Consider the following 27215-nt stretch of genomic DNA (forward strand, 5'->3'; position numbering starts at 1 on the left):
GGGTAAGTTGAATTGCTCAAGTATATCTCTCCAACCCCATTGAATTGCTCTCATAATCTCTCCTTGGGCAACCAACGTCCATCATCTAATCACAATAGATGGCTAAGATCATCTTGACCCCATCAAGTGACTTTTCCAGAAGTCTCTAGAGCATAATCAATTTTCCTCAATTAATTTGATTTAATTAACCAGTTTTCCTAAGTTAAACTTAGGGAAATTTTAATAATTGGTCAGTTAGTCTAATTGAGGTGTTTTCTTGTGAAACCTTTTCTGGGTATTGGAGAAAATGTGTTCCCTAGCTTTATAGACCCCATAGAGACTAGAACACCTGTCCGCTACTACCAAAAACTAACAATGCATTGTACTCAAGGATTGATGAATACCCATTGAAATTGGGCTTCACCAAAAAGACTGCAATATATTCAAATCTTTACTATTTATATGATGTGATTTGCTTATGTTGGTCCTGTATGTAGCTGACCTGATTCTTACAAGTAGTCATGAGAAGCTGATTGTATGGTGCGAGAAAAAGTTGGCAAGTGAATATGACATGAAGGTCATTGGCGTTATGCATTACTTTTTAGGTCTAGAGATTTGGCAAGATGTAGATGAAGTTTTCCTTGGGCAAGGCAAGTACATAGTGGAGATTCTAAAGAGATTTTAGATGCTGGACTGCAAACCCATGGCCACTCCCATGGTGCCAAATCTGAAGCTATTTGCTGATTTAGACTTTGATTTTTCTATATCCATCTTTTTAATAAATTTAGAAAAGGCCAACATTTTCCTCTGTTTGGATATATGAGTAAGTATCCTCTATATCGTGAGTGGAAAACCAAAGGCCAACATTTCCGTAAAGCACAATCTTGTTACCAGATATTAACCACTGGAAATATAACCTAAGGAAACCCTAATTAGCAATTCTAAGTACAAATCTGTCCATCAATTGGATCAGGTAATAAATACTCCTAAAAGCATGTCTGATATGTTGCACCTCTATTTTGCATGGTTACAACTTACAAGGTTAAGATGGCTTTTCTAGCACACAACATTCATTGCATATATATATATAGGAAATTTATTTATTACAGATATGCACTGCATGAAGTTGGGAGAGAATTCATGAGATGGAATAAAGAGAGAATGTGTGAACACACTCAACTTATTACCTAATTTATGTTGCCATAGGAACTGTATATATTAGAAGTTCCTTTTCAGGATTATATTGGAGTATCTTTGCATGCATGGCTGATAACATAAGAAGAAATCGTTCAATTGATCTGTAAATCTGGTAGTTTGAACTTCGTATTTCTTAAAGCTGAATTCTTAGAAATAATCTGCACCACATATTTTCTATTAAAGTTCTAGAAAAGGACACCAAATTCCTCTGAATCTTTTTTCTATCTCTGGATGAAAATGACTTGATTGGATAGGTCCCAAGGCACTGATCAGACCTCGAGGCAAACTCGTAACCATTGGGTATATAGTTTGGAGAAGAATGCACAGACAATATCCATTGCACAAAACAGAATGTGCTTCCTCTAGAGCTATTACCATGTTGATTTTGGTCATTGTGGACATTTATAAAATTATCTATTTTATCTTATTCAGGCATGTGTGTCTCTCCCTATATAGATACACACAAACATTAATTTTCGGATTGGTTATTTTTCTTTAACAACTGAAATTGAAATTCTGGAAGTCTAAAAAAGCTTTATAACTTCGAACATCTTAAGAATTAATTTTCTCTGAAGTCTTATAAATTTTTATTTTTGATTCTCAGGGCCGTTTTAGTATTGTTGGAGCACAGCCTGCAATGGAAATTGTTGCTAAGGAAAATTCAGTTACGATAATGGACCATGAACGGGGAACTAGGGAGGAGGAATTCACTGAGGATCCAATGACTGTGCCTCCACGCATAATGTCAAACTGGAAACCAGTGCTGACTGATGAGCTTCCCATTGCTTTCTGTGGTATGTTTTGTCTTAATTAAGCTTTGCAGTGCAATAGAGTGTTCATGTGAACATAGGAAAGTTTTACTGAGTGTAGACAATGTATTGCTCTGTGTTTACTAGCCTTTATTTTCCAACACAAACCATTTACACTAGAATGCTTTTAGATGCCTCGGAGTGTCAAACTTTGATTTCAGATTAATGTTTACAAGATGAATGATTGTTACCATTTAAGATTAGATTTGAGTAAAACAATGATGCCATTATATGGAGGAGTTACTCACTGCAGCAAAACATAGTGTGAATATGGGGCCACCTTTGCACACTAGATGCATTATCATGCTTCCTACCTGCTTTAATAAGATGAGACAATTTTATCAATGTCTGATGGATGAGTACAAAAGTAGGTCAATAGGACCGAAGAGTACAATCAATATGAATATAATGTGGGAGGGCTAAAAGTCTGATGAATGACCACAAAAGAGTACAACCAGTATGAATATAATGTGGGAGTGCAACTGCAACTCATACAAAATGCCAAAAATAATATAACGATAGAAACCTATATAAGTATAACATCAGAACATATGTAGAAATTTGAAAATCGTGACAGGTATGATGGTGCAAAATATTGAATAAGTTTATCCAAGATTGGAAAGGTGGACAAGAACTTTTCAAGATAGAGAGAGAGATCAGATGATAAGGCCAATGATGTGAAGGTCTCTTGACTTTGATGGCCAAGGGCAAGAGGAGCAAACTGGGCACTGGTTCGCTGTCAGAGTCCTTTCGGACCATCAGGAGGTTCGACTGTATGAGGGGGGGGAGGGGATGTATGAGTGAGGAAGACTCCTAGCATTTGAGGTCGGCGAAGGAAACTTTGAATGGATCTCTGGCTGCTCCTTAGGAACTAGGAGTTAGTCTCACAGGTAGGAGGCACTCTACCTTCGATTCTTCTGGCATTTATCTCTCTAATGCTCTAAGAGTGTGTGGCATGATGTGCAAGCCCACACTTTTGAGTTGGTCTCCTAGAGTGGGAGCCTAGGGAGAAACTTGGGGCCTTACCATTTGTTAATTTTAGGTATGTTATATGCTTAGAGCAATTTATTTCAATTTTCACAGTTAGCTCAATATCTTTTCCAGATTAGCAATCACATCAGCGTTAAAGTAAACTGCAGATAGAACATAAACATAAATCGTAGAAGACAAGCCAAGACAAGAGGACACAAGATGTGGCGCTAGCCAAGGACAAACCCCAATGTGGGGAGCCCTTGATCAATTCTTCTTATATGTTCTTCAATAGCTCAGCAGAGAGAGAGAGAGAGAGAGAGAGAGAGTACATTTACAACAGAGGTCAACGCTTTGACTTATCTAGATAAGAGCATAGATCATCTCTAAAAAGATGATACATGAGATCAGTTGAAGACATGTTGCTTCAACTGATTCCCCAAGGTGACTCCTTCACCTATCATTGTGTTGCATCTCGTCATCATGCTGCACCTCACCGTGCTTTACAATGCTGCACCCATCATCACAATGCTGGACCTCTTGACCATGCTGTACACATCATACCGTTACACCTTATGCTGCACTGTTGTCCCATGTGCCATTGTTGCACCATGCTGCCACAACTGTCCCATGTGCCATTGCTGTACCATGCTACCACAGTTGTCCCATGTGCCATAGTTGCATCAAGTTGCCACACAGCTGCCCCATGTGGTATACTGAACCAACATACATCATGTCTCATGTGCTTGCAACACCATGCTTGCCATGCTGTCCATGCTTGCTACTGTCCATGCTTGCTACTGTCCCATGTTTGCCTTAGCATTCCTTTGCTGTCCCATTTACTATGTAGCTGTCCCTTGCCGCTGCTGCCTAGATATATTGTTGTAGCTGCTGTCCCTAACAGTGATGCTATACCTTGCTGCTGTCCCCTTAGCCTTGCCATTCCTTGCTGCTGTCCAATGTATCTTAGCCGTACCATGTAGCCCAACTTTCCCATCTACTAGCACTGCTTTCCTGGGCATGTTTGAGCCCTCAAACACTCCATGTTGTCCCTGTTTTGAGGTGGTTAGGACTGCGGCCTACCACAGTACCATGCTATCACCTACATCCCACCTTTTCGCTGCCCCAAACAACCCTTCTTCAACTCGGCCTACCCTCGGCCTCCTTTCAGCTGCTCGGTGCCTTGTTTTAGGCCTTAAAACAGTTCTCCCTTTTAGCTGCATTAGGCCTGCGTCGAGGGCACCATATGCCTATGGCTAGGGCACCATTGGTATGTTTAGGACAATGTCTATCTTCATCTTAACACGGCTAGGATACCCTTGAGATAACGTAGGTTGGGGCTGCCTTAGGATAGCGTTAGGGCTGCCTTCTTGGACTGCGTTAGTGCTGCCTTTAGGACAATGTTTAGGGCTGCCTTCGAACAACGTTTAGGGCTGCCTTTAGGACAGCGTTTAGGGCTTCCTTAGAACAACGTTTAGGGCTGCCTTTAGGACAACGTTTAGCGCTGCCTTAGAACAACGTTTAGGGCTGCCTTTAGGACAACGTTTAGGGCTGCCTTAGAACAACGTTTAGGGCTGCCTTTATGACAGCGTATAGAACCCTTCCATCGCTTCGCTGGCCTGTCCTCTTTGCTGCGGCTAGGGCAACCTCTTTTCCTCCAACGTCTAGGGATTCCACTTCTAGATTTCTCTTCCACTAAAACCCAAGACAAGTGGAGAGAAATCAAGATAGAAGTGTGTGTGAAATGACTCTCAAGTCATCTCCTTTTATACTAAAACGTTGAGCACATGTGGGGTTTATTTGGTTGTTGGCCGACCTTGACGAATTGTCCCATAACACAAATAAATTCATAACTCCATGAATGCTTATCGGAATCGGATGATCTTTAGATCAATCCTACACTTCTCGATGAGAGGGATCCAAGAAAAATATCAGCTGCCATAAATAAGATGACCCACATGGAGTTTGGCCCTAGTTGCCAATTTTAACACCATTGTATTGTCTGGTACTCTCTGGAACTCTTCCCACTGCGTGTTTTGATTGGATAGATCAACAAGGAAGTATGAGGTGATCGGCTTGGTCATCGAGGGTGGGGCATCGCATGTAGGAGATGAGATCTGTGGCTAAACATCTTCTTGATGAAGAGGGCTAAGCATCTTTGGTCCTGGTACCAAAAGAATGTAGAGAGGGAGACCATTGAAAGAATGTGCTTTCTGTGAAAATAATTACACAATGTTTTCGTAAATTGCTCAAAGTCGTCTACAAGTAAGTATATGTTAATCAATGGTTGTCATTGATGTCAACCCAAGCAGCACCAGGGGCTACCCCAATCTTGCAAGGGCATTTTGACTTGACAAATCATATTATTTTGCGTCAAATATCTTCTCGATGGATTCTACTCGTCGAGATGTTTCCGTTGATATATGGTATGCCTCCCAGTTTTTTACGGTTTGAGAGTTATTTGCGATTGAAGTTAGTAACCCCAGTTAGTGGGCCAAAACCCTATGGGGTTATGGCATGGCACTCATAATTGGTTGTGGTCATTGAATAATCAATAATTAATAATGTTTTTTTTTGCTCATAAAATCCCTCCAACATTCACTTGTTGAGGACCCTCTCAACTCAAGACATCCATATAAATAATGAACCTCATATCCTCCTTTAGTAGGGATTTTGAGGCTTCAAACAGGTCATTGTGGCATTTTCGCTATAATTTTTTTTTTGTTTTCTATAATTCATTTTTGTGAAGCTACAGAAGTTGAAATTAAAACCCATTTGAGCCGAAATCTTGATGAACCTCATGACCGAATTTCAGATCTTGGTTCACTATATTTTCAGAGATATGATTTGAGGAAGTTAGGGTTTTTGCAGGCTCCTGAATTCCTTGTCAAACAGGGCTGAAGGTCGCAACAGTGACACTTGGCACTTCGTACAAGTTCGCTCTACTGAACCAGGCTATAATCAGGGCATCGTGGGAGATTGGGCATAATGCTTTCTTGAAGAATCCAATCTTGATTAGACCTGTGGGGTTGGAAAGAGGACTCAGAGGGCTACCATAGGACGAAATTTCAGACCCTGGAGATTCGAAATTACATAGATACAACAATTCAATATCGAGCTCCTAGAAGGCATGAAAAAGCATGCATTCAAGGATGACTGCAGTCAGGACCACACATCAACAGTCAAGGGTAAGTCTCCTACAACAAGGTATGTATGATTAGTGTTTACATTTGAAATATGAGTATCATCTCTGACATATGCTTTTGCAAGACAACGTAAGTACATACAGGGTCTCTATTATATCTCTCTATCTCTATATGTCATAGTTAGTTTTGATACCACATTTCGGATGTCCTATTCTTGATACTACACATTTGATGCTACATATTCTTGATGCTACACCAAGTCTGCTAAATCTATATGATGTTGTAAGTTCATTTTACTTGTCTTGTCATAGTTGATAGAATGGTCTCTGTTGTTGTACTTAGAACTTGGTCCATCACAAGTCTAGGGTCTGTCATCAGTTTTTATTGTATATATCTTTAGGTCAGTTTTGGATATAGTCTTGCATAGAGTCCAAGCCTATATCAAGAGTGAGAGTCTTTGTCTACTGTTGCAACAAGTCAACAACAAAAGTGACAAGCACACTTCAGGTACGCATTGTAATTTTAATTTTAATTTATTCATTATTATGCACTTACATGTGTTTTGCAAGCAAAGGTAAGTTGAAGGGTATTTTGTTTTGTTTTGGGATTGGTTTCGCCGGGCAAATTTTGCATGCAGGTAGAAGAAGATTCAAGTACAACTTCAAGCAAGAATTCAAGAGCAGAAGTATCAAATCAAAGGAAGCATTGCAGCGGGACATCCTTTGAAGACATGACAACCATCCGTATATTGTGAAGAAGTGTCAAGGCCAAGAGTCATCATTGTAAAGTTGTAAAAGAGTCATTTGTAAAAGTGTCATCATTGGAAGAGTCATTATTGTAAAAGAGTCAATCTGCCTAGAGTCGAAAAGGCATTATTGGGAGGTATAGGAGTCTCTGTTGGGATGATGTCATGGTTGGGTTGCAGGTCATAGTGTGATTGGGTGTTCGATCAAAATCATTGTAAATCATATTGTATCGTGGATCGTTGTCCCTGGTATGGGAATCCACACTTTTGTCTCATTTCAGTCATTATAGAGTGGTAGGGAGGTGATAGGTTGGTGCATGAAGTTGCCTACAGGTTGGAGCTTGTGAACACTTCAGGGTGGTAGGTTGGTCTAGGATGTTTGAGCATCCATTCAATCGATTACTAAAGAAACCAGGGCGTTGGGGCATCCTTCCAGTGGGAGCTGGAGAAGAATGTTTTTCTAGAATTCTAGGAAGTTGTTGCTTTCATTTCAGTTGGGGCTAAAGATTAAAGAATTTTGTTAGAAAAGTGTTCTGTGGTGTTTGACCCGGAGGGGGTTTTCCACCTAAAATTCTTGCGTCTACTGTGTTCTTTTATTTACTGTTATTACTACATAAACATTAAAAATAATTGAAGATTAACTAATGCTTTGAAAATATTTAAAAGTGCTAATTGCTAAGGAATACTGATTCACCCCCCTCTAAGTATTTCCAACAGTATATACAATTAGAGTTGAGGAGAAGCTCCAATAAGATAGGAAGACTGACTCTTTTTCAAAGATTCATGAAATTCTAGGCCATCCATTTAGTACATTTGTGGAATACAAATGACTACTAGTTTATAGGGAGGAAAATGGTGTTGTGGGAAACATTAATGGGTTTGGTGCAGTAACATATTCGCTTCAATGAAGAGTCATTATCGCTGCCATAGGGCCATTCTCAAATGGATGTGGTTTTGGAATTCCAGATTTTAAGTTATAGTGATCTATCTGTGTTAGATATTTTATTCACTCACATTCTAGTTTGTGAGGAGTAGGATAAGATAAGATAATTTGATTATGTCCAACACGTGATGACAATTAGGTCAATGAGACTGTTAAGTACAATATTGTCATTACCAAGTGGGAGTACAAAAACTGCTTCTATAAAAGCAAGGGTAAAAGCAAATCTAACCTTTAAGATATAAGATCTAGAGTCTAAAATGAGAGTGTAGAATTAAAAACAGTAGTGTAGCCACAAGAGTGCTTGCATTGCGCAGATGCAAAACCCTAAGAAGCATGCCTCGCATGGGAGTGGTCGAAAGAGAACCTCAATGCCCTTTCATGTCATACCTTGAGGATGAGGAGGAGAGAGAGTTTCCCTCCCCTTGGCCAAGAATTATAGTAGCTATATCTCTCTTAACAGTTGAGGTCATAGAAAAGAAACTCTAGATATATGAGAGACCCAAAGACCTAGAAGAGCTTGAAAAGTTGGTTTATAACTTATGGTGTCTTGTTGTTTGGATGATGTATCTTGTGTAGAATTTGTTTCCGGATCCATTGCATAGGTATTGATAGATTTATCAGTGTTTCAAAACATCGTATGTTGTTTATCTTCTAGACTTTTGCATCTTTCTCTAAATATTGATGATGAACCACATATGATGGTTCGAAACGTTGATAAAGTTGTCAATAGCTATGCGATGGATTTGGAAAATAATTCTACACGCAAAATAATCATAGAAGTCTAAATGAAATGATGTGTCTTGTTGTCGAGATTTCTCTGTGTCTCTCCTAGCATTTGACGCTAAAAAAAACCTCATGATACAAGATTGTGTAAAAGACATGGAATAGGATTTGGTTTGCAGTGTCTTGTTGTCGCAAGTTGGGGGGTTTGCTATTGCTATCTAGAAGCAGAGTATTGTTTGTGGGGAGGATGAGTCCTGTTCAAGGATTAGAGTCAGAAACTTTAAACTGGGCTTGCTGGTGGAGTCGAATAGTGCCCATAGGATATCTCTAATTTGGAGCCCTTGTCAATAGGGAGCAACAAAAAAAACGATGTAATCATTCGAGTACCATCTAGTTGTGAAAATTCCTAAATTGGAATCCCTACTGTAGCAACTGATGATATTACTCCTATTTGTTAAATTCCTTTAAACAAATTACTTGCAGTTTCCTACGGCAAATATCGTAATATTATGCGGAAGCAAGAGACTGAGCAAGAAAGAAAATACAACACAAATGACACCGTTGTTTTTGGACAAATGTCTCCGGAAAAACCCATTGCGGGAAAATCGGTGCAGCAGTTTTGAGGGTTTATTATTATTAAGTAGTAGCAAATTCTGAATACATCTCTGAATACCTCAAGGGTTATTCAGTTACAGAGAGAGAAATAATGGCATAAAGATTTGTGATATTACCTCACACAATCACTGAAAAAATCCTAGCTGATTCAGACACTGGATGAGGTGCCTCTGCCAGGCCCTACGCTGCCTCTATGCAGTCCTCACGCAATCCCTGCGTCAACCTCTCTAGGCACTGTGTCACCCAGCCAGCTGATCGATTTGCTGCTCAAAGTCACTGCTCTCAGCCTCTCGGCTTCACACCCCAGCTCCTGACTTCTGAAATTGACTCTGCCCAACAAAATTTTGGATTCTCTCTCACCTTCTGCGCTGCCTCTGTGTGGCCCTTCGCGGCCCTGCGTCAGCCTCTGTGTGAGAGCACCTGGATCACTCTCTGCCTCTCTGCTGATGATTCTCCGGCTAAGAAAATCTCTCTCTCTTTGGATGCTATCCCTGCCCCTCAACTACAAGAAATATCCTCGATAATAATTTCCTCTTGAGAACTTCTCACTTTAGAAATTCGATCTCTTGATCTCTTGGTGTGTTTTCCAAATGACCCTCAAGCTCCTTTAAATAATCTTCTCATTGACATTCAACAACCCAGATTAAAAGCTAATCAATTGCTAAGATCATTTTAGCTTGATCCTCATCTTCTTCTAGAAGTTACACCCACAATTAGATTAATACCCATTAATCTTTTTAATTTCCTAAGTTTAGACTTAAGGTCCCATTAAAAATTATTAATTATTTTAATAAAATTGTCTCTGGGTGGAATTTCCCAAACGCTTCTTGGGTTCTTTGGAATACATGTGCCCAAGCCTCCCTGCAAAATTTGAGGCCAAGACCACATCCGTTGCTACCCCAAATCAACACTCCCTCTTAGCGAGGAATGTGCTCTAGCAATATACGTTGTTGCATACTGCTTTGACTCTGAAGCATTGTCCTTTGCGCTGTTGATGTCTGACATGCTGTCCACCAACTACTGCGCTGCTACTGTAGCTGTACTGCTGTTGACATTGCCACTGCCAATACTGCATCCGTACTACAACTCCCTCTCATGTGCTGTATCTGTGCTGCTGTTAGCACTGCTAGTGCCAAGTCCTACTGCACCTCAAATTGTTGTTGCTACTCTATCAGCGACGAAAAAAATCCAAAATTACTGAACTAACTGTGTTCAGTATGATACCACGTGAATGTTGAAGCCTGCCTGCTGCTAGTCTCTGCGTTGACCCTCTGAATCTACTGCGCTGCTGCTGACCTCTTCTCTGTGCCAACTGCACTACTGCCAACTCTACTCTGCGCTGCTTAGTCTTTGGTGCTCCTAGCCACTACAACTGTCTCCCCGACACTCCTCGACACCATCTGACACTAGTCCATCCTGCTACTTCTGATCTGGGCTCCCGTAGCAAGGAAATGATCCTAGAGGTGGACTCCTCAAGGATCTTGCCCATCTGTAGCTCTTTCGAACTATAGCTCCAAATCAGCCCACCTCCCTCCTGGAGGTATCTCGGTTGTCATGGCGAACTCCTCCTCTTCGATCTTCACGGGCGCAGCCTTTAGATCATGCTTCTCATCCTTGTCCTTCTTCTTGAGAGGACACTGAGTAGCGTAGTGACCCATCTCACCACACCTGAAACACTTGATATTTGATAGTTCCTTCTGACATCTCTGCTGCTCCTGCTGTCCCTTCGATGCAAGGGCTGCATTATCCTCCTCCTCCTTGGGTTTTGACCCACTGTTGCTCCTTCTGTCAAGTTTATCTTTGACTAAGTCTCTCCTCAACTCCTCTTGTTTTAGAGCTGCCCACATCTCATCCCAATTCGGCGATGCTGCTCTGCCCAACATACTCTGGACAAAGACTTGCCACTCATCTGAGACAGAATTGAGGGCCAGTCTAACCAACTCTGAATATTGAGATGTATGCCCTGCAACAGACAATTCATCATAGGTCTCCTTAAGCTTTCTGATGAATGGATCCACATGCTCCTCGTTCTGCATCTGAGCAGATCTCAACTTCTGCTCCAAGTACATCTTTTGCTGCTCAGAAGATCCATGATATAACGTAGCCAAGGCATCCCACATCTCCTTAGTAGTCCCTCTGCTAGCGACGTGACAAACCATGTGATCCTTTACTCCATCCAGGGTCATCCGCTTGGCCTTAGCCATTTCACCTCGGTACTTCTTCAAAGGATTTGCATCTGTAGGGTTGACCACCACGCTGTCGACATATGCCTTGAGGGCATGCTCATCTAGAAGGAATGACATTCTAGCCTTCGAGATGACATAGTTGGATGCTTCGTCCAACCTGTCCTGATCCCTCAAGCCACTAGTTGCCATTGCTGCCACAAATGTCGAACATATCCTCTCTCCTCTGCGCTGCTGCTGGGCTAGCCTACGCACTCCCTACTGGAGCTAGTAAAATTGCTGCCTCTTATTGCTTTTCAACTCTAGAGAATTCAAATTCCTTGGCTAGGAATTCTCTAAGGAAGAAATTCCCTTAGCCGTGCTTCTCCTCTTTCTTCTGACGATTTTCTACCCAACAAATTGTCTGCAGAAAAATCTGTGTCCCATCAGCTTCTCCTCATGCTGAGGCTTCAACGCTGCTCCTTATGACCCGACAAAAATTCGAACTGGGAGTCCTCTCCGCCGACTCACTCAGAGAGAGACTGCCTTGAAATCTCAGCCCTCCGGCTAGAACTGCGCAAACTCTCTGGGGTTTTGAATTGCTGCCTCCTGCAACTTTTCGATTTCCCTCTTCTGCTCAGCATTGGGTTCTCTGGCACTGCTCTTCTTGTTCCACCGACAACTCTGATACCATGTGAAAATTCCTAAATCGGAATCCCCACTGCAACAACTAATGATATTACTCCTATTTGTTAAATTCCTTTAAACAAATTACTTGCAGTTTCCTACGACAAATATCGTAATATATACACGGCAACCTTCACTTAATTAAATATTATGCGGAAACAAGAGATTGAGCAGGAAAGAAAATACAACACAAATGACACCGTTGTTTTTGGACATATGTCCCCGGAAAAACCCAATGTGGGAAAACTGGTGCAACAGTTCTGAGGGTTTATTATTATTAAGCAGTAGCAAATTTTGAATACATCTCTGAATACCTCAAGGGTTATTCAGTTACAAAGAGAGAAATACTGGCAGAAAGATTTGTGAGATTACCTCACACAATCACTGAAAAAATCTCTGCTGATCCGGATACTGGATGAGGTGCCTCTAGCAGGCCCTGCGCTGCCTCTGCATAGTCCTCACGCAATCCCTGCGTCAACCTCTCTAGGAACTGCGTCACCCAGCCAACTGATTGATTTGCTTCCTGTAGTCATTGCTTTCAGCCTCCCGGTCGGCTCGGCTTCTGAAATCGACTTTGCCCAACAAAATTTCGGACTCTCTCTCACCCTCTATGCTGCCTCTACGTGGCCCTTCGTGGCCTTGCGTCAGCCTCTGCATGAGAGCTGCTGGATCACTATCTGCCTCTCTCTGTTGATGATTCTCCGACTGAAAAATTCTCTCTCTTCGGATGCTATCCCTGCTCAACTGCAAGAAATCTCCTCGATCAGAATTTCCTCTTGGAAACTTCTTCAGAAATTCAATCTCTTGATCTCTTGGTGTGTTTTCCAAATGACCCTAAGCCCCCTTAAATAATCTTCTCATTGACATTCAACGACCCAGATTAAAAGCTAATCAATGGCTAAGATCATTTTAGCTTGATCCTCCTCTTCTTCTAGAAGTTACACTCACAATTAGATTAATACCCATTAATATTTTTAATTTCCTAATTTTAGACTTAGGGCCCCATTAAAAAATATTAATTATTTTAATAATTTTCTTTGGGCCGAATTTTCCAAAACGCTTTTTGGGTTCTTTGGAATACATGCGCCCAAGTCTGCCTGCAAAATTTGAGGCCTAGACCACATCTGATGCTACCCCAAATCAACACTAGTTAGGTGGGTGGGATTAGCATGGGAGATTGAAGATCATGTGCCTCCCTCATAAACATGGCTAAGCACTATTGATCAGAGTAATAGAAAAGATGGAGAGAGAGTTTTGAGACTCCTTGAAGTGGTAATAGTACAATCCCTGTATCTTGTAGCAAACATGGTACTTGAAGATAAAATGTTCTTCTGTCTTGATTTCCTACCTAACATGGTTGGCGAATCCTATCCTTGGTTCCTTGCTTGTTAAGATATCCTAAAACAACTATCTAAGCAAACATATCAGATTTAGTTACTTGCTGGTAATATTAACTTTTGCATGCAACGGAAAGCGAGAAAAGCAATCACACGCAGTGAACAGATATTTCTGCCCTTCTAGATCAGTTCATGATTCATAATTGCCTTCAGAATTTACAAGAGCTCCCTTACAAGGAAAAATGGCTCTGAGCATTAATCAAATGAACAACAAACTTGAAAATTATAGTTCGCATGGAAATCGAGGCAACTTGCCCAAAAATCTGTACAACTGTACAAAGTCCATACGAGGGTACAAAATCCTACGGATGGTGGTACGCCATGCTCTACTGGGTTGTATGACTGACTGCTCTTTTCCTTACTGCTAATGGCTTCTTGTCCTCGCTGAAGATTGATTGCCTTCTCCTTGCTGAAGTACTGCCAAAATCCTCGCCAATGGCCGAAAATCAGATCTCCGATTTTCTCCTTCACTCACATGACTTGTAAAATGAATGTTCTATGTCTTTGTGCTTTGCCCTCTCTTTCTTTTATAACTTTGACATGAGCCAAAATCCTAATCTTCAATGGTTGATATCTAATTGTGAGGTCAACGACTCTCTTTCAGTTAAATTGTTAAGTGATCCACTGTAGTCATTTTATTAATTAAAAATCACTTTAATAAAATAATGTTCACTTTATTAATTAATTAATAAAGTGAACTTTCGTAAAAACATATGATACTTTTAATGATGATATCCATTAGTAGACTCCCTCATGGAAATATGTGTTTGAGCTACAAACAGTAACACCCCCTCTTAGTGAGTAAGGTATTCTCCACCACTCCAAGCTTGTCTCATAACCAAACGAACTTTCCCTTCACCAAGGGTTTGGTGAAAATGTCTCCCAACTACTCCTCTGTAGAAATATATTGAGCTTAACTGCTCCCCTCAAGACCATGTCTTTGATTGTTAAATTGGCAACTAGGGCCAAACTCCATGTGGGTCAGCTTATTTATGGCAGCTGATATTTTTATTGGATCCCTCTCGTCGAGAGGTGTAGGATTGATCCAAAGATCATCCGATTCCGATAAGTATTTATGGAGATATGAAGTTATTTTGATTATATAATTATTATCAAGCCGACCAGCTCTTATGTAGGCTCTAGAAGCCCAAACGTCATGTCTATTCAACCTCTACGTTTTTAGTATAAATAGAAGAGAACTTGAAGACATTTTATACACATCTCTCTTGTGATCTCTCTCCACGTGTTTGGGTTTTGTGGACAGAGAGATCTAGAGGAGAATATGTTGTTCTAAAGGCTGATCTAGCCTTACCCTAGCCGCAGTCAAAGAAGGCATAATCGCAATCTGATTGGAGCTCAAGTGCCCTAGCCGCAGGTCAATCAGCAGCCCTAATCTACGCAGTCAAGGAGGCTTCCATAATGTAGTAAAGGGAGGCTTGAACGCTGTCAAAGGAAACCCTAAACGAGATCTAGCCGCAGTCATAAAGGTTATCTAAGCCGCAGTTGGAAAGGCCTGAACTAACAGTATGTGAAGGCCTAAATCCGCAGGTCTAAAGAGCACTTATATGCTGTCCCAAGAGGCCCTTACACACTAAGCAGAGGTGCCCTAAATCTGCAGTATATTGGGCCCTAAATCTCTGTTTTATTGGGTGCAGGTAAGGGCATTTCCAGTGAAGGAAGAAGGGATGTTTAGGTCACTCCTATGACTGTTTTGGAGTGAAAATTAACTAGCAGAAAGGCCTCAATAAAGGAGACAAAATTCTGGGCTGATTTGAATATTATGTGCGGGCTGGAAACTCTGTTTCAACAGGCCGTGGGTACAGGAAGCCACCTGTGGTAGGCCGCAGGCCCTAACCCCACTAAAAAGGCATTGCGTGGGACTGTTTTGGAGCTAGATTGAGCCCTAATCAACAGCGTGGATGCAGAGGACTTATACAAGGGTAGGACGCAGTTTTTGAAGGCTGTTTGGTGACTTGTTTAAGGGCTGTTGCAGCATATGGATGCCCTAACCAGTCACAATTAGGAGCAGCAGCGAAAACAGATTGGAACATCAATTTGTGCCTTGTGTTGGGACAAGGAAGTTGACCAGTTTTGGATCAGATTGTTGGGCAGCCTGTGGGAGCAATTTTGGAGGCTTGATTGGGTGATCGTAAGCCTTCATTAGTGCAGATCTGACAGTGTTGTAGTGTTGCAACATGATGATGCAAAGGCAGCATGGGTAGCATGAAGTATGATGATGTATGAGCAGCATGAAGTATGAACCAGATCATGCTCATGGACAGCATCATGATGAATGTAATAATAAGCAAGGGCAACATGAGATCATGGACATATAGGACAGCATGATGATGATGAATAGGCAGCATTATAAGATCATGAACATGAAGGGCAGCAGCATGATAAGATCATGGACATGGGCAGCATGATGATAATCACAACTATTGCAACATGACATCATATGCAGTGATGCAGCAAGTGGACTTCTGTTGTAGATCTAGACAAGTCAAAGTATTGACTTCTGTTGTAATTGTACTCTCTCTCTCTCTCTCTTTCTCTGCTGAACTTTGAAGATAAAAGAAGATTTGATCAAAGGGTTTCCCCACACATTGTGGGGTTTGTCCCTGGCTTGCGCCATATCTTGTGTCCTCTTGTCTTGGCTTGTCTTCTGCGTTTTATATTTATGTTCTATCTGCAGTTTATCGTAATGGTGATGTGATTGCTAACTGTGAAAATTTAAATAAATTGCTCTAGCATAGAACATACCAAAAATTAACATTGATGTAGTGGTATTTGATCTAAATGTGCTTTGAACTGTCGTGAAACACTGGATTCTCTGAGAGTTTGATACAACTCTGGTCATCGTAGTGGATCACTTTTGGCTCAAGCTTTTGACCAAATAATCTTGTGAGTAGCTTATGAAGCCAAATGGCTTCACGGCTAGCTAGATTGGCCACCATGTACTCTGCCTTAGTTGAACTTAGTGTTACTGAGGTCTATTGAAATTCGAGAACAACAAAGAATTTCTTATCATGGTTATTACTCGTGATTGCTTGTGTAGGTATCTTTTCAATTAGTCTTTACTTCATTCATTATATCATCAATCAATTACACAAATTCAATGCATAAAAGAACAAGAGACATAGGAAATTAGGCTCCAGGGCAAAACCCCAAATGGGCAAAAATCCCACGAAACCCAATTATTTCTCTTATAGAATCAGATAAAAGTGAGAAATCCAAGACCTAGGACTAAAACAAGAATCCAACCTCCAAGATTCCAAGTCAAGCCCTCCAAATTCATCAACTTAGTCATAGGAAATAGCATCAAACTCAGTCACAGTAACTTGCACCAACTTCATTTAATATGCCACAGGAAGCTCACTCTTATTTTGGATCATCTATCACAAGAAACTTGCACTTATCACAGACCGTCTTTCACAGAAGGTTCGCATCATCTTTCATAGGATAAACTTCACATCATTTTAGATCATCTCCCATAAAAAACTCGCACTTCTTTGCAGATGTATAACCTCAGGAACTCACACTTTTTCACAAAGATGTAGCCTTTGAAATTCATATCTTTTTACCTCATAACTCACCACAAAAACCATTGAATTGCTTGTAATTTTGGAGGAGAATGTGTGCCAACATATAGTTGTTCTTATATGTGAAAAAACATTTCTTTTGAGTGAGCCGACTTGTCATCTCGGAGGGGCTTGACTTGGCTCTTGAGGTGAATTAACCCAAATTACATCTTAGAAAATTCTTTTTCTTTTTTCTTTTCAAGAATTCCAAATAGGACTTTGACTCAATAAATTCTAGAAGCACGAAGAACATGCTTTGACTAGAGATAAACATAATAACTTCTTTTTCTTTTCTTTGTTTTTACATATTGATATAAGTAAAAAGATAATTATGAAGACCAAACCTAGTTACACTTTTCAACAAGGTCTGCTTTGTGCTAAACCAGTAAATGACTTTTGACCCCAAACTGAAGCAACACCCAGAGGTGGTCTTCTTGTCTATATCATTGCATGCCTAGTCTGAACCTGAGTATCCCTGCTACTTCACACCATCTCCACCAAGCTACTGCAATCCATATCCTATCGTGCCCTGCAAATATTTGAGCATGTGCTTTGCTGCAACCCAGTGGACCTCCCTTAGTTCCACCATGAGTTGGCTTAGGGTGCTAACAACAAAGTTGATGTCTGGTTGAGTGTTGACCGGATACATCAACGAGCCAATCAATTGCCTGTACTATTTAGAGTTTTCCAACTTTGACATTGAAGAATCAATCTTCTTCAGGTTAGTCACCATTAGAGTGGTCTTTGGTATGCTATCCTCCATCCTAAATCTCTTCAAGATCTCTAAGTGTACTTCCCCTGTTTGAGGAAGATCTCGCCCGGTTGTTGCCAAACCTAAATTCCCAAAAAGTAATGGATAGGCTCGATATTCTTCATGCCAAATTCTAACTCTAGATCTGACTTGCAACTTGCAATCAGTGTCTTGCACTCGTCAAAATGAGATCGTCCACATACAACACCAAAATGAGGGGCTTATAAGTATAGGTTGGGATCTGCCTCACTCTTGAAGCTTATGCCCCACAGATAGCTGCCAATCCCTGTTTGAGTCCGTACAAGGCTTTCTTAAACCTGCATACACACATCACTCTGTCATCGACCTCAAACCCCTATGGTTGTTCGATGTAAACTTCTTCCTCAATGATGCTGTTGAGGAAGGCAATCTTCACATCCATTTGATGGATGCTCCATCCCATTTCAAAAGCTATCGAAAGATCTGCTCGAATAGAGGAGTATTGTTGATTTGGGGTAGCATCGTATGTGCTCTAGCCACGAAATTTGGTGGAGAGGTTAGGGCACATGAGATCTCCAATACCAAGAAAGGGTTTGGGCAGATTCTAAACTGTTTGGGAGATATTAAAATAATTAATATTCTTAATGGATTCCCTAAGTCTAAACTTAGGGAAATTAAAATTTTAATGTGAATTAATATAAAATTGTGTTAGAATGGTCCAAAAGTCATGGATCAAGCCAGATCTAATCTTAGCTGTTGATTAGGGACTTAATCTCAGTCGTTGATTTGTCAACGAGAAAAGTATAAGAGGAGGCTTGAGGGTCACTTGGAGAATACATCAGAGTGATTGGTGATTCTATTCTCTAGAGCAGGGTTTGCTAAAAGAGATAGAATCAGTGACCAGAGTTGCAACTGAGGGGCATTGAGTATAGAGAGATAGAGAGGCAGAGATAGTGCTGGGAGAGCAGCGTAGGAACCAGAGAGATTGATGTAGTAGCAGCCAGGGCTCACGCAGGGCCACGCAGAGGCAGCCAGGAGCTGCGCAGTGCTTTAGAGAGGCCAGTGTTGCTGACCCAGAGGGCCAAAAGGCTAATGCAGATCCATTCAGTGTGACGCAGGGCCAACGCTGGGCAGAGAGAGGTTGACGCAGTCCAGAAAGGTAGACGCTGGGGTTTCTGGGGCAGATTAGCGCTGAGGAGCTGTCGAAGGGTTTATCTGGGGTTTCAGCCGGGACATTTGTCTTAGACTGAGAGGTACTACTGCCAAGGAAATTCTCTGTTGAGTAAGCCGGATTTGGCACCCAGATTGTACTATGAAATTTCTTAATAAGAAAACCCTCAGACAGCTGCACCGGTTTCCCTGCATTGGGTTTTTCCGGGGACATTGGTCCAAAAATAACGGTGTCATTTGGTGTGATTGTTTCTGTTTCCTTCAGTTGATCTGTAATATGTTGCGCATGCACTAGTGTTTATTTTTAGTATTTACATTGTAAATAACTTGTTAAGTAACAGAACAAGTAGGTAGGAATAAATCAGTAAAGTGCATGGAGGGTTTATAAACTGGTAGACTTAGAAACTTCAACATGGTATCAGAGCGTGGTTTCAGATCATAGGAGAACTAAGGACATCAGCCGAGCGGAGCAATAGTAGCACAAAACAGCTGTCCCGAGTGACAAAAGTTGTTCCTAGCAGAGCAGCAACAAGGGAAGGGTGACGCAGTGCCTGTGTCATCAAGGGTGAGCCAGGAAGAGGCAGCGCAGAGGCCAAGGGAGGCAAAGCGAGGCTCACGCAGAGGGCCAAAGGGCTATGACGTAGTTGGCTGAGGAGGCCAAAGGGCTATGACATAGTTGGCTGAGGAGGTCGAGTTGCTGGTGCCGGAATTGCGCAGAGCCTAGGAGCTCTCACCTTCAGGTTGCTGGGGTTTAGGAGGCTGTGGGAGAGTTGCAGAGTGGAGCTGGTGGGGTACTGTAGTTAGAACAGTACCTGACAGGGCAAGACCAAGGTAGAGGGAGTTGCTGCCAAGGTGGATTTCTAGCTAAGGAATCCGGATCAGTGTTGCTGTTGCACAAACGATTGGAGAGGGGCAACTTGACGTTGGCAGAAGGATTTCCAGGAGGGAAATTGGGACTCAGAGGGAGTCCAGAAGAGAACTTCCAGACGGGAAGTAGACTCAGCAGGATTCAAGTAGAGAACTTCCAGACAGGAAGTAGACTCAGCAGGAGTCGAACAGAGAACTTCTAGGCGGGAAGTAGAGAGACTCGGAGGAGTCGACAAGAAGAGCAAAGAGATGGCCATGAATGGGTTGAGGGATCAGGACAGGTTGGATGAGGCATCCAACTTTGTCATCTGGAAGGCCAGGATCCTTTCTGTTCTGTGTGCCATGAGTGCTCACATGCCACTTGAGCGGAAGTGGGGAGACATCGAGCTGTAGTCAGATGGACTATAGGCGATGAGGGGCAGGATCTTCGAGGTACCCAGCCTCTTGGATTAGACCATGCTACGAGAGCCACGAAGAGGAGTAACAGGACTGGCTGATGTGGGTAGAGATGGATGCAGATGGAGCAACAAAGAAAGCTACAGTGCAGGAGTCCCGAGACAACGCGAGGCTAGCAGGCTGCAATAGTGCAAGAGGCACGAGAGTGTTGCACTAGTGCAGGATGGCACAAAGAGGTGTGCAATGGTGCGAGATGCAGGGAGTTGTTGCAGCAGCGCAGAGGTCAAAGAAGGAGCACTTCTGAACGACAGATTGAGCTTCAGCATCAGGAGGGTCTCTAGCCCAACAGAGAGGTCAGAGTTGGGAGATTAGTTACTTACTTCTCAGTAACTGAGTTGCAGTGCAGCAGTGGGCAGCACGGTGCAGCATGATGAGAGGAGTTGCAGTGCGGATGCAGTGTTGGGAGAAAGGACCAGCAGCAGCACGGATGCATAGGGAGTTGCAGTACGGATGCAACAATGGCAGTGGCAGAGCTATCGGCAGCAGTGCAGAGGATGTTGGGCAGTAGGTCTAGCATCAACACAGGGACTGATCCAGATTAAACAGGAACGCAACAAATTACAGAGATAATCATAAATACAGAGATGAGATAACCATAAATATAGAGATGCAGCGGAAATAATACTTCATTTCATTACTGTAAAATACTGAAATATGCTTACAAATAGAAATGGAAATAAACCAGCTAGGGCGATGGTAGCTTATCTCTGAGAAGAGATGTGGCGGCTACATGCCTCTAAACTGTGTTACAATGAGGCTCGAAGGCCTATTTATTGTTGAGAAACAATGGAAAACCCTTAACATCCTAAAACCTAACCCTAGAAGATGAAACGCCAAATTGTGGGCCCTGTTTTGGGTAAGTTGGTAAATCAACTTCCCGGGGTCGTAACTTTGGCACCTGATTTTCGTTTGATGCGTACAGTAGCTTGTTAGAAAGATCTATCCGAGCACTACAACTTTGGGAAGCGAAACATCGGTCTATGGACCCATGTTGCTCCTAAATTTCCCAAAAAACGTCATTTAGGGCCTCAAAACGGCTTCAGAAGTTCAGGACCTGAAAAATTGCTAAAAATAGTAAATTGTGCTACAATTACGAAAACTGAAAAATTGAAAGAGACAGTTGTGGGGGTCCAAGTGAGATAGGTGGGTGACCACCAACATCCACTTGGATCATTCCTCCCCCCTTAGGAAGGAATGGTCCCCATTGCATTGAGTTCCTCCCTGTGATGAGGAAGCTTCTGCTGAGTTGGGTCCCTGGTGAGCTGTTTTGCAACCTTTGATGTGTCCAGTGATGGTGGGCAGCATGGTCGAGGGCGGTCCACATTGAACACTCGGTGCAGGTGAAGGAATGGGGGAATGATGTGCTCCAAAGCATTGTTTCTCACAACCTTGTTAATGGTGTAAGGACCACGTCGGAGTGGTCTGAGCTTCTGATGGGTTCTGGTAAGGCGTTCTTTCTGCTGATGCAACTAGAATTTGTTGCCCACCTGAAACTTGTGTGGTACCCCTATGGGTGAGGAGAAGTTATTCCTGTGTTCTGTCATGACCGTATCCCTCTGCTGTTGCTGCTGCATGGAGGAACCCTTTGCGGGGGTCATGCATGTGGTGACGATCTTTCCCTTACTTTGGGAGCGAACCAGACAGAAAATGAATTTCCTAGTCTGGGAGATGAGCTTGCTGCTTTTCTTAGCAGTGATCAAAGAGGTGGCGGTAGGTGGGGCTACCTACAGTATCCTGTATAATGAATCACTCAAAGTAATGATAACAACGCGAGGCCTTGACTCATACACAGCATGTCGCCTCCACAAGTATGGCTGGCCTAATAATACATCACAAACATCCAGAGGTGTAACATCACACAATACCTCGTCTGTGAAGGGCTTGATGCTGTAGGGAAGGCGGCACTGCTGGTGAACTCGGAGGTCTCGTCCTTGGTGAAGCCACCCGATACTGTACGACTGCGGGTGTGGTGTAGTCGGTAGGCCCAACCGCTTCACGACCTCTACTGAAAAGAGGTTCTTTTGGCTGCCACTGTCGACAATGAATTACAGCGGTGAACCCTTCACCCACATCTGTGAGTGGAAAAGACACTCCCCCTCCTTTGGGTCTTTGGGTTCATTCTTCTGGATCTTGGCGGTGGCAACAATGACGCTGGGCTCCCCATCAATGATCTGCTTCCCTTTGCCATTCCCCTTGTTGGGTTCTGACTCAGGGTCGGAACATGCATCTGATTCTGAAGCTTTCAACTCGGCCACCAACGACTGCTTCGTCTGACACTCACTTGTGTTGTGAGTGGGGCTCTTGTGGAACTCACACCACTTTCTTGTGTCATTCTTCGACTTCGTGGTGTTGTTCTTTTCTTGTGGCTTCGACGGATTGTCTTGGTTCACCTCGCCTTGGCTTTGTCCTTTGGTCTTCGGATTCACAGATCCAAAGTCTCTCTTCTTCTATTTGAACTTTCGCTCAATTTTGACAATGTATCGGTACGCTGTGCCGAGCGAGGAGATGTTCAAGAACTCCATTTCTTCCTGGATGTATCTATGTAGGCAGCCACGGTATTTGAGTACCAGATGCAGCTCAGAATCTTTGATACCCAACTGTGTGCGGAGGGTATGAAAAATGTTTGTGAACTTCGACACATCTTGGTCCTGTCCCTGCCGTAGCGTGGTACACTTTATGTATTTGTCCTCATAGCTTTTGACAGGGTAGTACTACTCCTTGATGGCATCCCGGAAGGAATTCCAAGTGGGTGCGGCTGAGAATAGTGAGTTTATATTCTCATCCTTCTGCTCGCAGTAGGTTTCCCACCAGTCCTTGACGTGGGGGGCTACTTTGAGAAGAGCAAAAATAATCTTTTCCTGACTCGAAAATTCATGAACATAAAAATACCCTTCTAGCAGATTTAACCATTTATCTACGGCATCTGCGTCTATTTGACCCTCGAATATGGGTATATCAAAATTAACTTGTACCTTAAACCAATGTGGAAAAAGTCGAAGTCGGGATTAATTCGACAAGGGTCCAAAAGTTGAAAAACTCGGCAAAGTCGGGAGTTTTTCGAAAAAGTCGGCAAAAAGTCGGCAAAATTAAAAAAATACAAAAATATTCATTTTTAAAAAAATCCGGACTTTTTCAATAAAATCCCGACTTTTTCAATAAAATCCCGATTTTTTCAATAAAATCCCGATTTTTTCAAAGAAAAAAAAATCATTAAAGAAACTACCACGATTTTTTGGAAAAAGTCCCGATTTAATCCCGACTTTTTCGATTTAATCCCGATTTTTTCATTTCTTAAAAAGTCGGCAAAAAATCGGCCGATTTAATCCTTTTCTTGAAAAAATCGCGTTTTGGGGAATAAATCCCGATTTTATCGGGACTTTTTCCACACTGCCTTAAACGGTGTAGCGTTTCCAGAGTAGCTGTTGGAAGCCGATGCGTCGCCCCTGGGTAGCCGCTGAAGGATCTGGGCAAAGCTGTCCATCATCGCGTTCCTTTGTCGCTCGAGGGCTTCTTCGAGCAAGATTTTGATAGGATCTCCCACCCCCTCGTCTTTCTTTTCATCCGCCATGGGAGGTCGTCGGGATTTGCGAGGCTGGCCTTGTAAAAATTTGACCAGTTCAAGCCCTAACTCCTTATATCCCGACCTTGTTGGGGACATGCAAAGAAAAACAGAGAAAAAGCAAATCGCTCTGATACCACTGATCCGGATTTAAACATGAACGCAACAAATTACAGAGATAACCATAAATACAAAGATGAGATAACCATAAATACAGAGATGCAGCAGAAATAATACTTCATTTCATTACTGTAAAATACTGATATATGCTTACAAACAAAAATGGAAATAAACCAGCTAGGGCGATGGTAGCTTATCTTTGAGAAGAGATGTGGCGGTTACATGCCTCTAAACTGTGTTACAATGAGGCTCGAAGGCCTATTTATTGTTGAGAAACAATGGAAAACCCTTAACATCCCAAAACCTAACCCTACAAGATGAAACGCCAAATTGTGGGCCCCGTTTTGGGTAACTTGGTACATCAACTTCTCGGGGTCGTAACTTTGGCACCTAATCTTCGTTTGATGCGTACAATAACTTGTTAGAAAGATCTATTTGAGCACTACAACTTTGAGAAGAGCAACATCTTGCTCCCAGATTTCCCAAAAAAACGTCGTTTAGGGCCTCAAAACGGCTCCGGAAGTTCAGGACCCGAAAAACTGCTAAAAATAGTAAATTGTGCTACAATTACAGAAACTGAAAAACTGAAAGAGACAGTTGTGGGGGTCCAAGTGGGATAGGTGGGTGGCCACCAACATCCACCTGGATCAGCGACTGATATCGGATGATTAGGGTAAGACTCAGTGAGGAGTATTACTAAAGTACAGTCCTCGCTAAGAGGGAGTGTTGATTTGGGGTAGCGTCGTATGTGCTCTAGCCACGAAATTTGATGGAGAGGTTAGGGCACATGAGATCTCTAATACCCAGAAAGGATTTGGGCAGATTCTAAACAGTTTGGGAGATATTAAAATAATTAATATTTTTAATGGAGTCCCTAAGTCTAAACTTAGGGAAATTAAAATATTAATGTGAATTAATATAAAATTGTGTTAGAATGGTTTAAAAGTCATGGATCAAGCCAGATCTAATCTTAGCCGTTGATTAGGGACTTAATCTTGGTCGTTGATTTGTCAACGAGAAAAGTATAAGAGGAGGCTTGAGGGTCACTTGGAGAATACACCAGAGTGATCAGTCATTCTATTCTCTAGAGCGGGGTTTGCTAAGAGAGATAGAATCAGTGATTGGAGTTGCAGCTGAGGGGCATTGAGTACAGAGAGACAGAGAGGCAGAGATAGTGCCGGGAGAGCAGTGCAGGAGCTAGAGAGAGTGACGCAATAGCAACCAGGGCTCACGCAAAGGCAGCCTGGAGCTACGCAGTGCTTTAGAAAGGCCAGCGTTGCTGACCCAGAGGGCCAAAAGGTTGATGTAAACCCATTCAGGGTGATGCAGGGCCAACGTTGGGCAGAGAGAGGCTGACGCATTCTAGAAAGGTAGACACTGGGGTTTCTGGGGCAGATTAGAGCTGAGGAGCTATCAGAGGGTTTATCTGGGGTTTCAGCTGGGACATTTGTCTCAGACTGAGAGGTACTACTGCCAAGGAAATTCTCTGTTGAGTAAGCCAGATTTGGCACCCAGATTGTACTCTGAAATTGCTTAATAAGAAAACCCTCAGATAGCTGCACCGGTTTTCCCGCATTGGGGTTTTTCGGGGACATTTGTCCAAAAATAACGTTGTCATTTGGTGTGATTGTTTCTGTTTCCTTCAGTTGATGATCTGTAATATGTTGAGCATGCACTAGTGTTATTTTTAGTATTTACATTGTAAATAACTTGTTAAGTAACAGAACAAGTAGGTAGGAATAAATCAGTAAAGTGCATGGAGGGTTTCTAAACTGGTAGACTTAGAAACTTCAACAAGTATCTGCCTACAGGAGCAAAAGTGTCCTCGTAGTCTACTCCCTCTTTCTAAGAGAACCCGCGAGTCACAAATCTGGCCTTGTATTTCTCCACATTGCCATCTGCGGCATACTTTACCTTGTAAAGCCACTTGGAAGTCATGATTGACTTCGCCTTTCGTCTCAACACAATCTCACATACATCATTCTTTATGATGGAGTTATGCTCCTCCACCATGGCATCTCTCCACACTTGCTAGTAGGCTGCTTCCTCAATGTTGGAAGGATTTGAGTCTATGATGTTGGTCATGGAAGCCATGTATGTCGATTTTTTTTTGCGGAGGTATGCTCTCCTTGAAAGTGGTTTTGGGAGGCTCAACATGCTATGGAGTGTCCCGCAAGGTTTGCTTCGCCCACCTAGGCCTCCGGATTGATGTAGAAGGAGTTGACTTCTCCTATTGCACTGAAGGCTAGTTATCTTTGCTACTAGAAGTCTCTACTCTCGAATCCTCCTTTGGTTCCTCCTCCTGAGGTGCCTCAACGACTGTTGGTAGGTCTCAAGATTTTCTAGATGCCAAATTCTCCTCGAAATTGACATCTCGGCTCAACACTGCCTTTTGCTGATATGCCAGGGAGACTCTATAAGCCTTTGAATCTTCACTGTATCCTACGAAGATGCCCTTATTACCCACGGGCTACAACTTTGTCATCTTTTCGACAGGTATGTGGATGTAGATTGGACAACCAAATATATTGAGATGTCCTATCTTAGGCTCCTTGCTTGTAAATGCTTCCTTTGGCGTCTTATCCTCCAGAATTTGGTGTGGGCTCCTGTTTTGCAAATACACAATTGTGTTGCATGCCTCATCCCAGAGAAACATCAACAAAATCTGAGCATGGATCATGGCTCAATTATGTCTCTGTTGTCGCCTCAACTGTTTGTGACCTCCCCTTGCCCTTCTTCCTCTATGGACACTAAAAAGCGAAGTGGCCATTCTTATGGAAGATATAACATTCGATATTTGCTCATATCCCTCTTTTGCCCTGATTGTTGTCCCTCTCACTAGCTATCACCCTTCTTGATGAAAACTTCCCTTTGGTCTTCTACGTCTTGCTGACCAGGGCCAAGTTTTCATCCACTGCTCCTCCTCTGTACTTGCTAGTCTTGGACATTTTAGGAGTCTCTGTTGGATTTAGTCATCCCAAAGTCTCTCCCAATTGGGAGGATGTTCTCAAGCACAAATGACCATGATGAATGGTTCCCAAGCCTTGGTGAATCCTTTCAGAGCAACATTGACTAGCTCTGCATCTAATACAACTTCTCCAATAGCTACAAGCTGGTTATGGAGATGTGTGATCCTCATAAGGTAGCTAGCTACATTGACAGAGGGGATCATTTTGCACTCTTTGAGCTTAGTTTTGAGAATAATTTTTCGACTCATGCTATCACTTTGAAAAAGTGATACTAAGGCATCAAACATCTCCTTAGATCTGGTCTTTTCTGCAACATGCGGAATCAAATGATCCTTAATAGCTTCAAGGATCACCCTCTGTGCCTTTATGTCCTTCTTATCACATGTTGCCT

At 42.4% G+C, this 27215-nt stretch overlaps 1 protein-coding gene across 1 annotated transcript in view; it reads left to right on the top strand.

The window, feature by feature from the left end:
• LOC149222395 (anthranilate synthase alpha subunit 1, chloroplastic-like) overlaps window positions 1-27215 on the top strand; it is a 352329-nt gene that overhangs the window by 144225 nt on the left and 180889 nt on the right. Inside the window, exon 8 of the mRNA XM_089387583.1 lies at window positions 1781-1970. Coding sequence (XP_089243709.1) covers window positions 1781-1970 — 190 coding nt within the window. The remainder of the gene's footprint in view (window positions 1-1780; window positions 1971-27215) is intronic.

This window comes from Pinus tabuliformis, chromosome Q (assembly GCF_031772625.1).
Source record: "Pinus tabuliformis cultivar Carrire ecotype Pingquan chromosome Q, CPIR1, whole genome shotgun sequence".
Classification (NCBI taxonomy): domain Eukaryota; kingdom Viridiplantae; phylum Streptophyta; class Pinopsida; order Pinales; family Pinaceae; genus Pinus; species Pinus tabuliformis.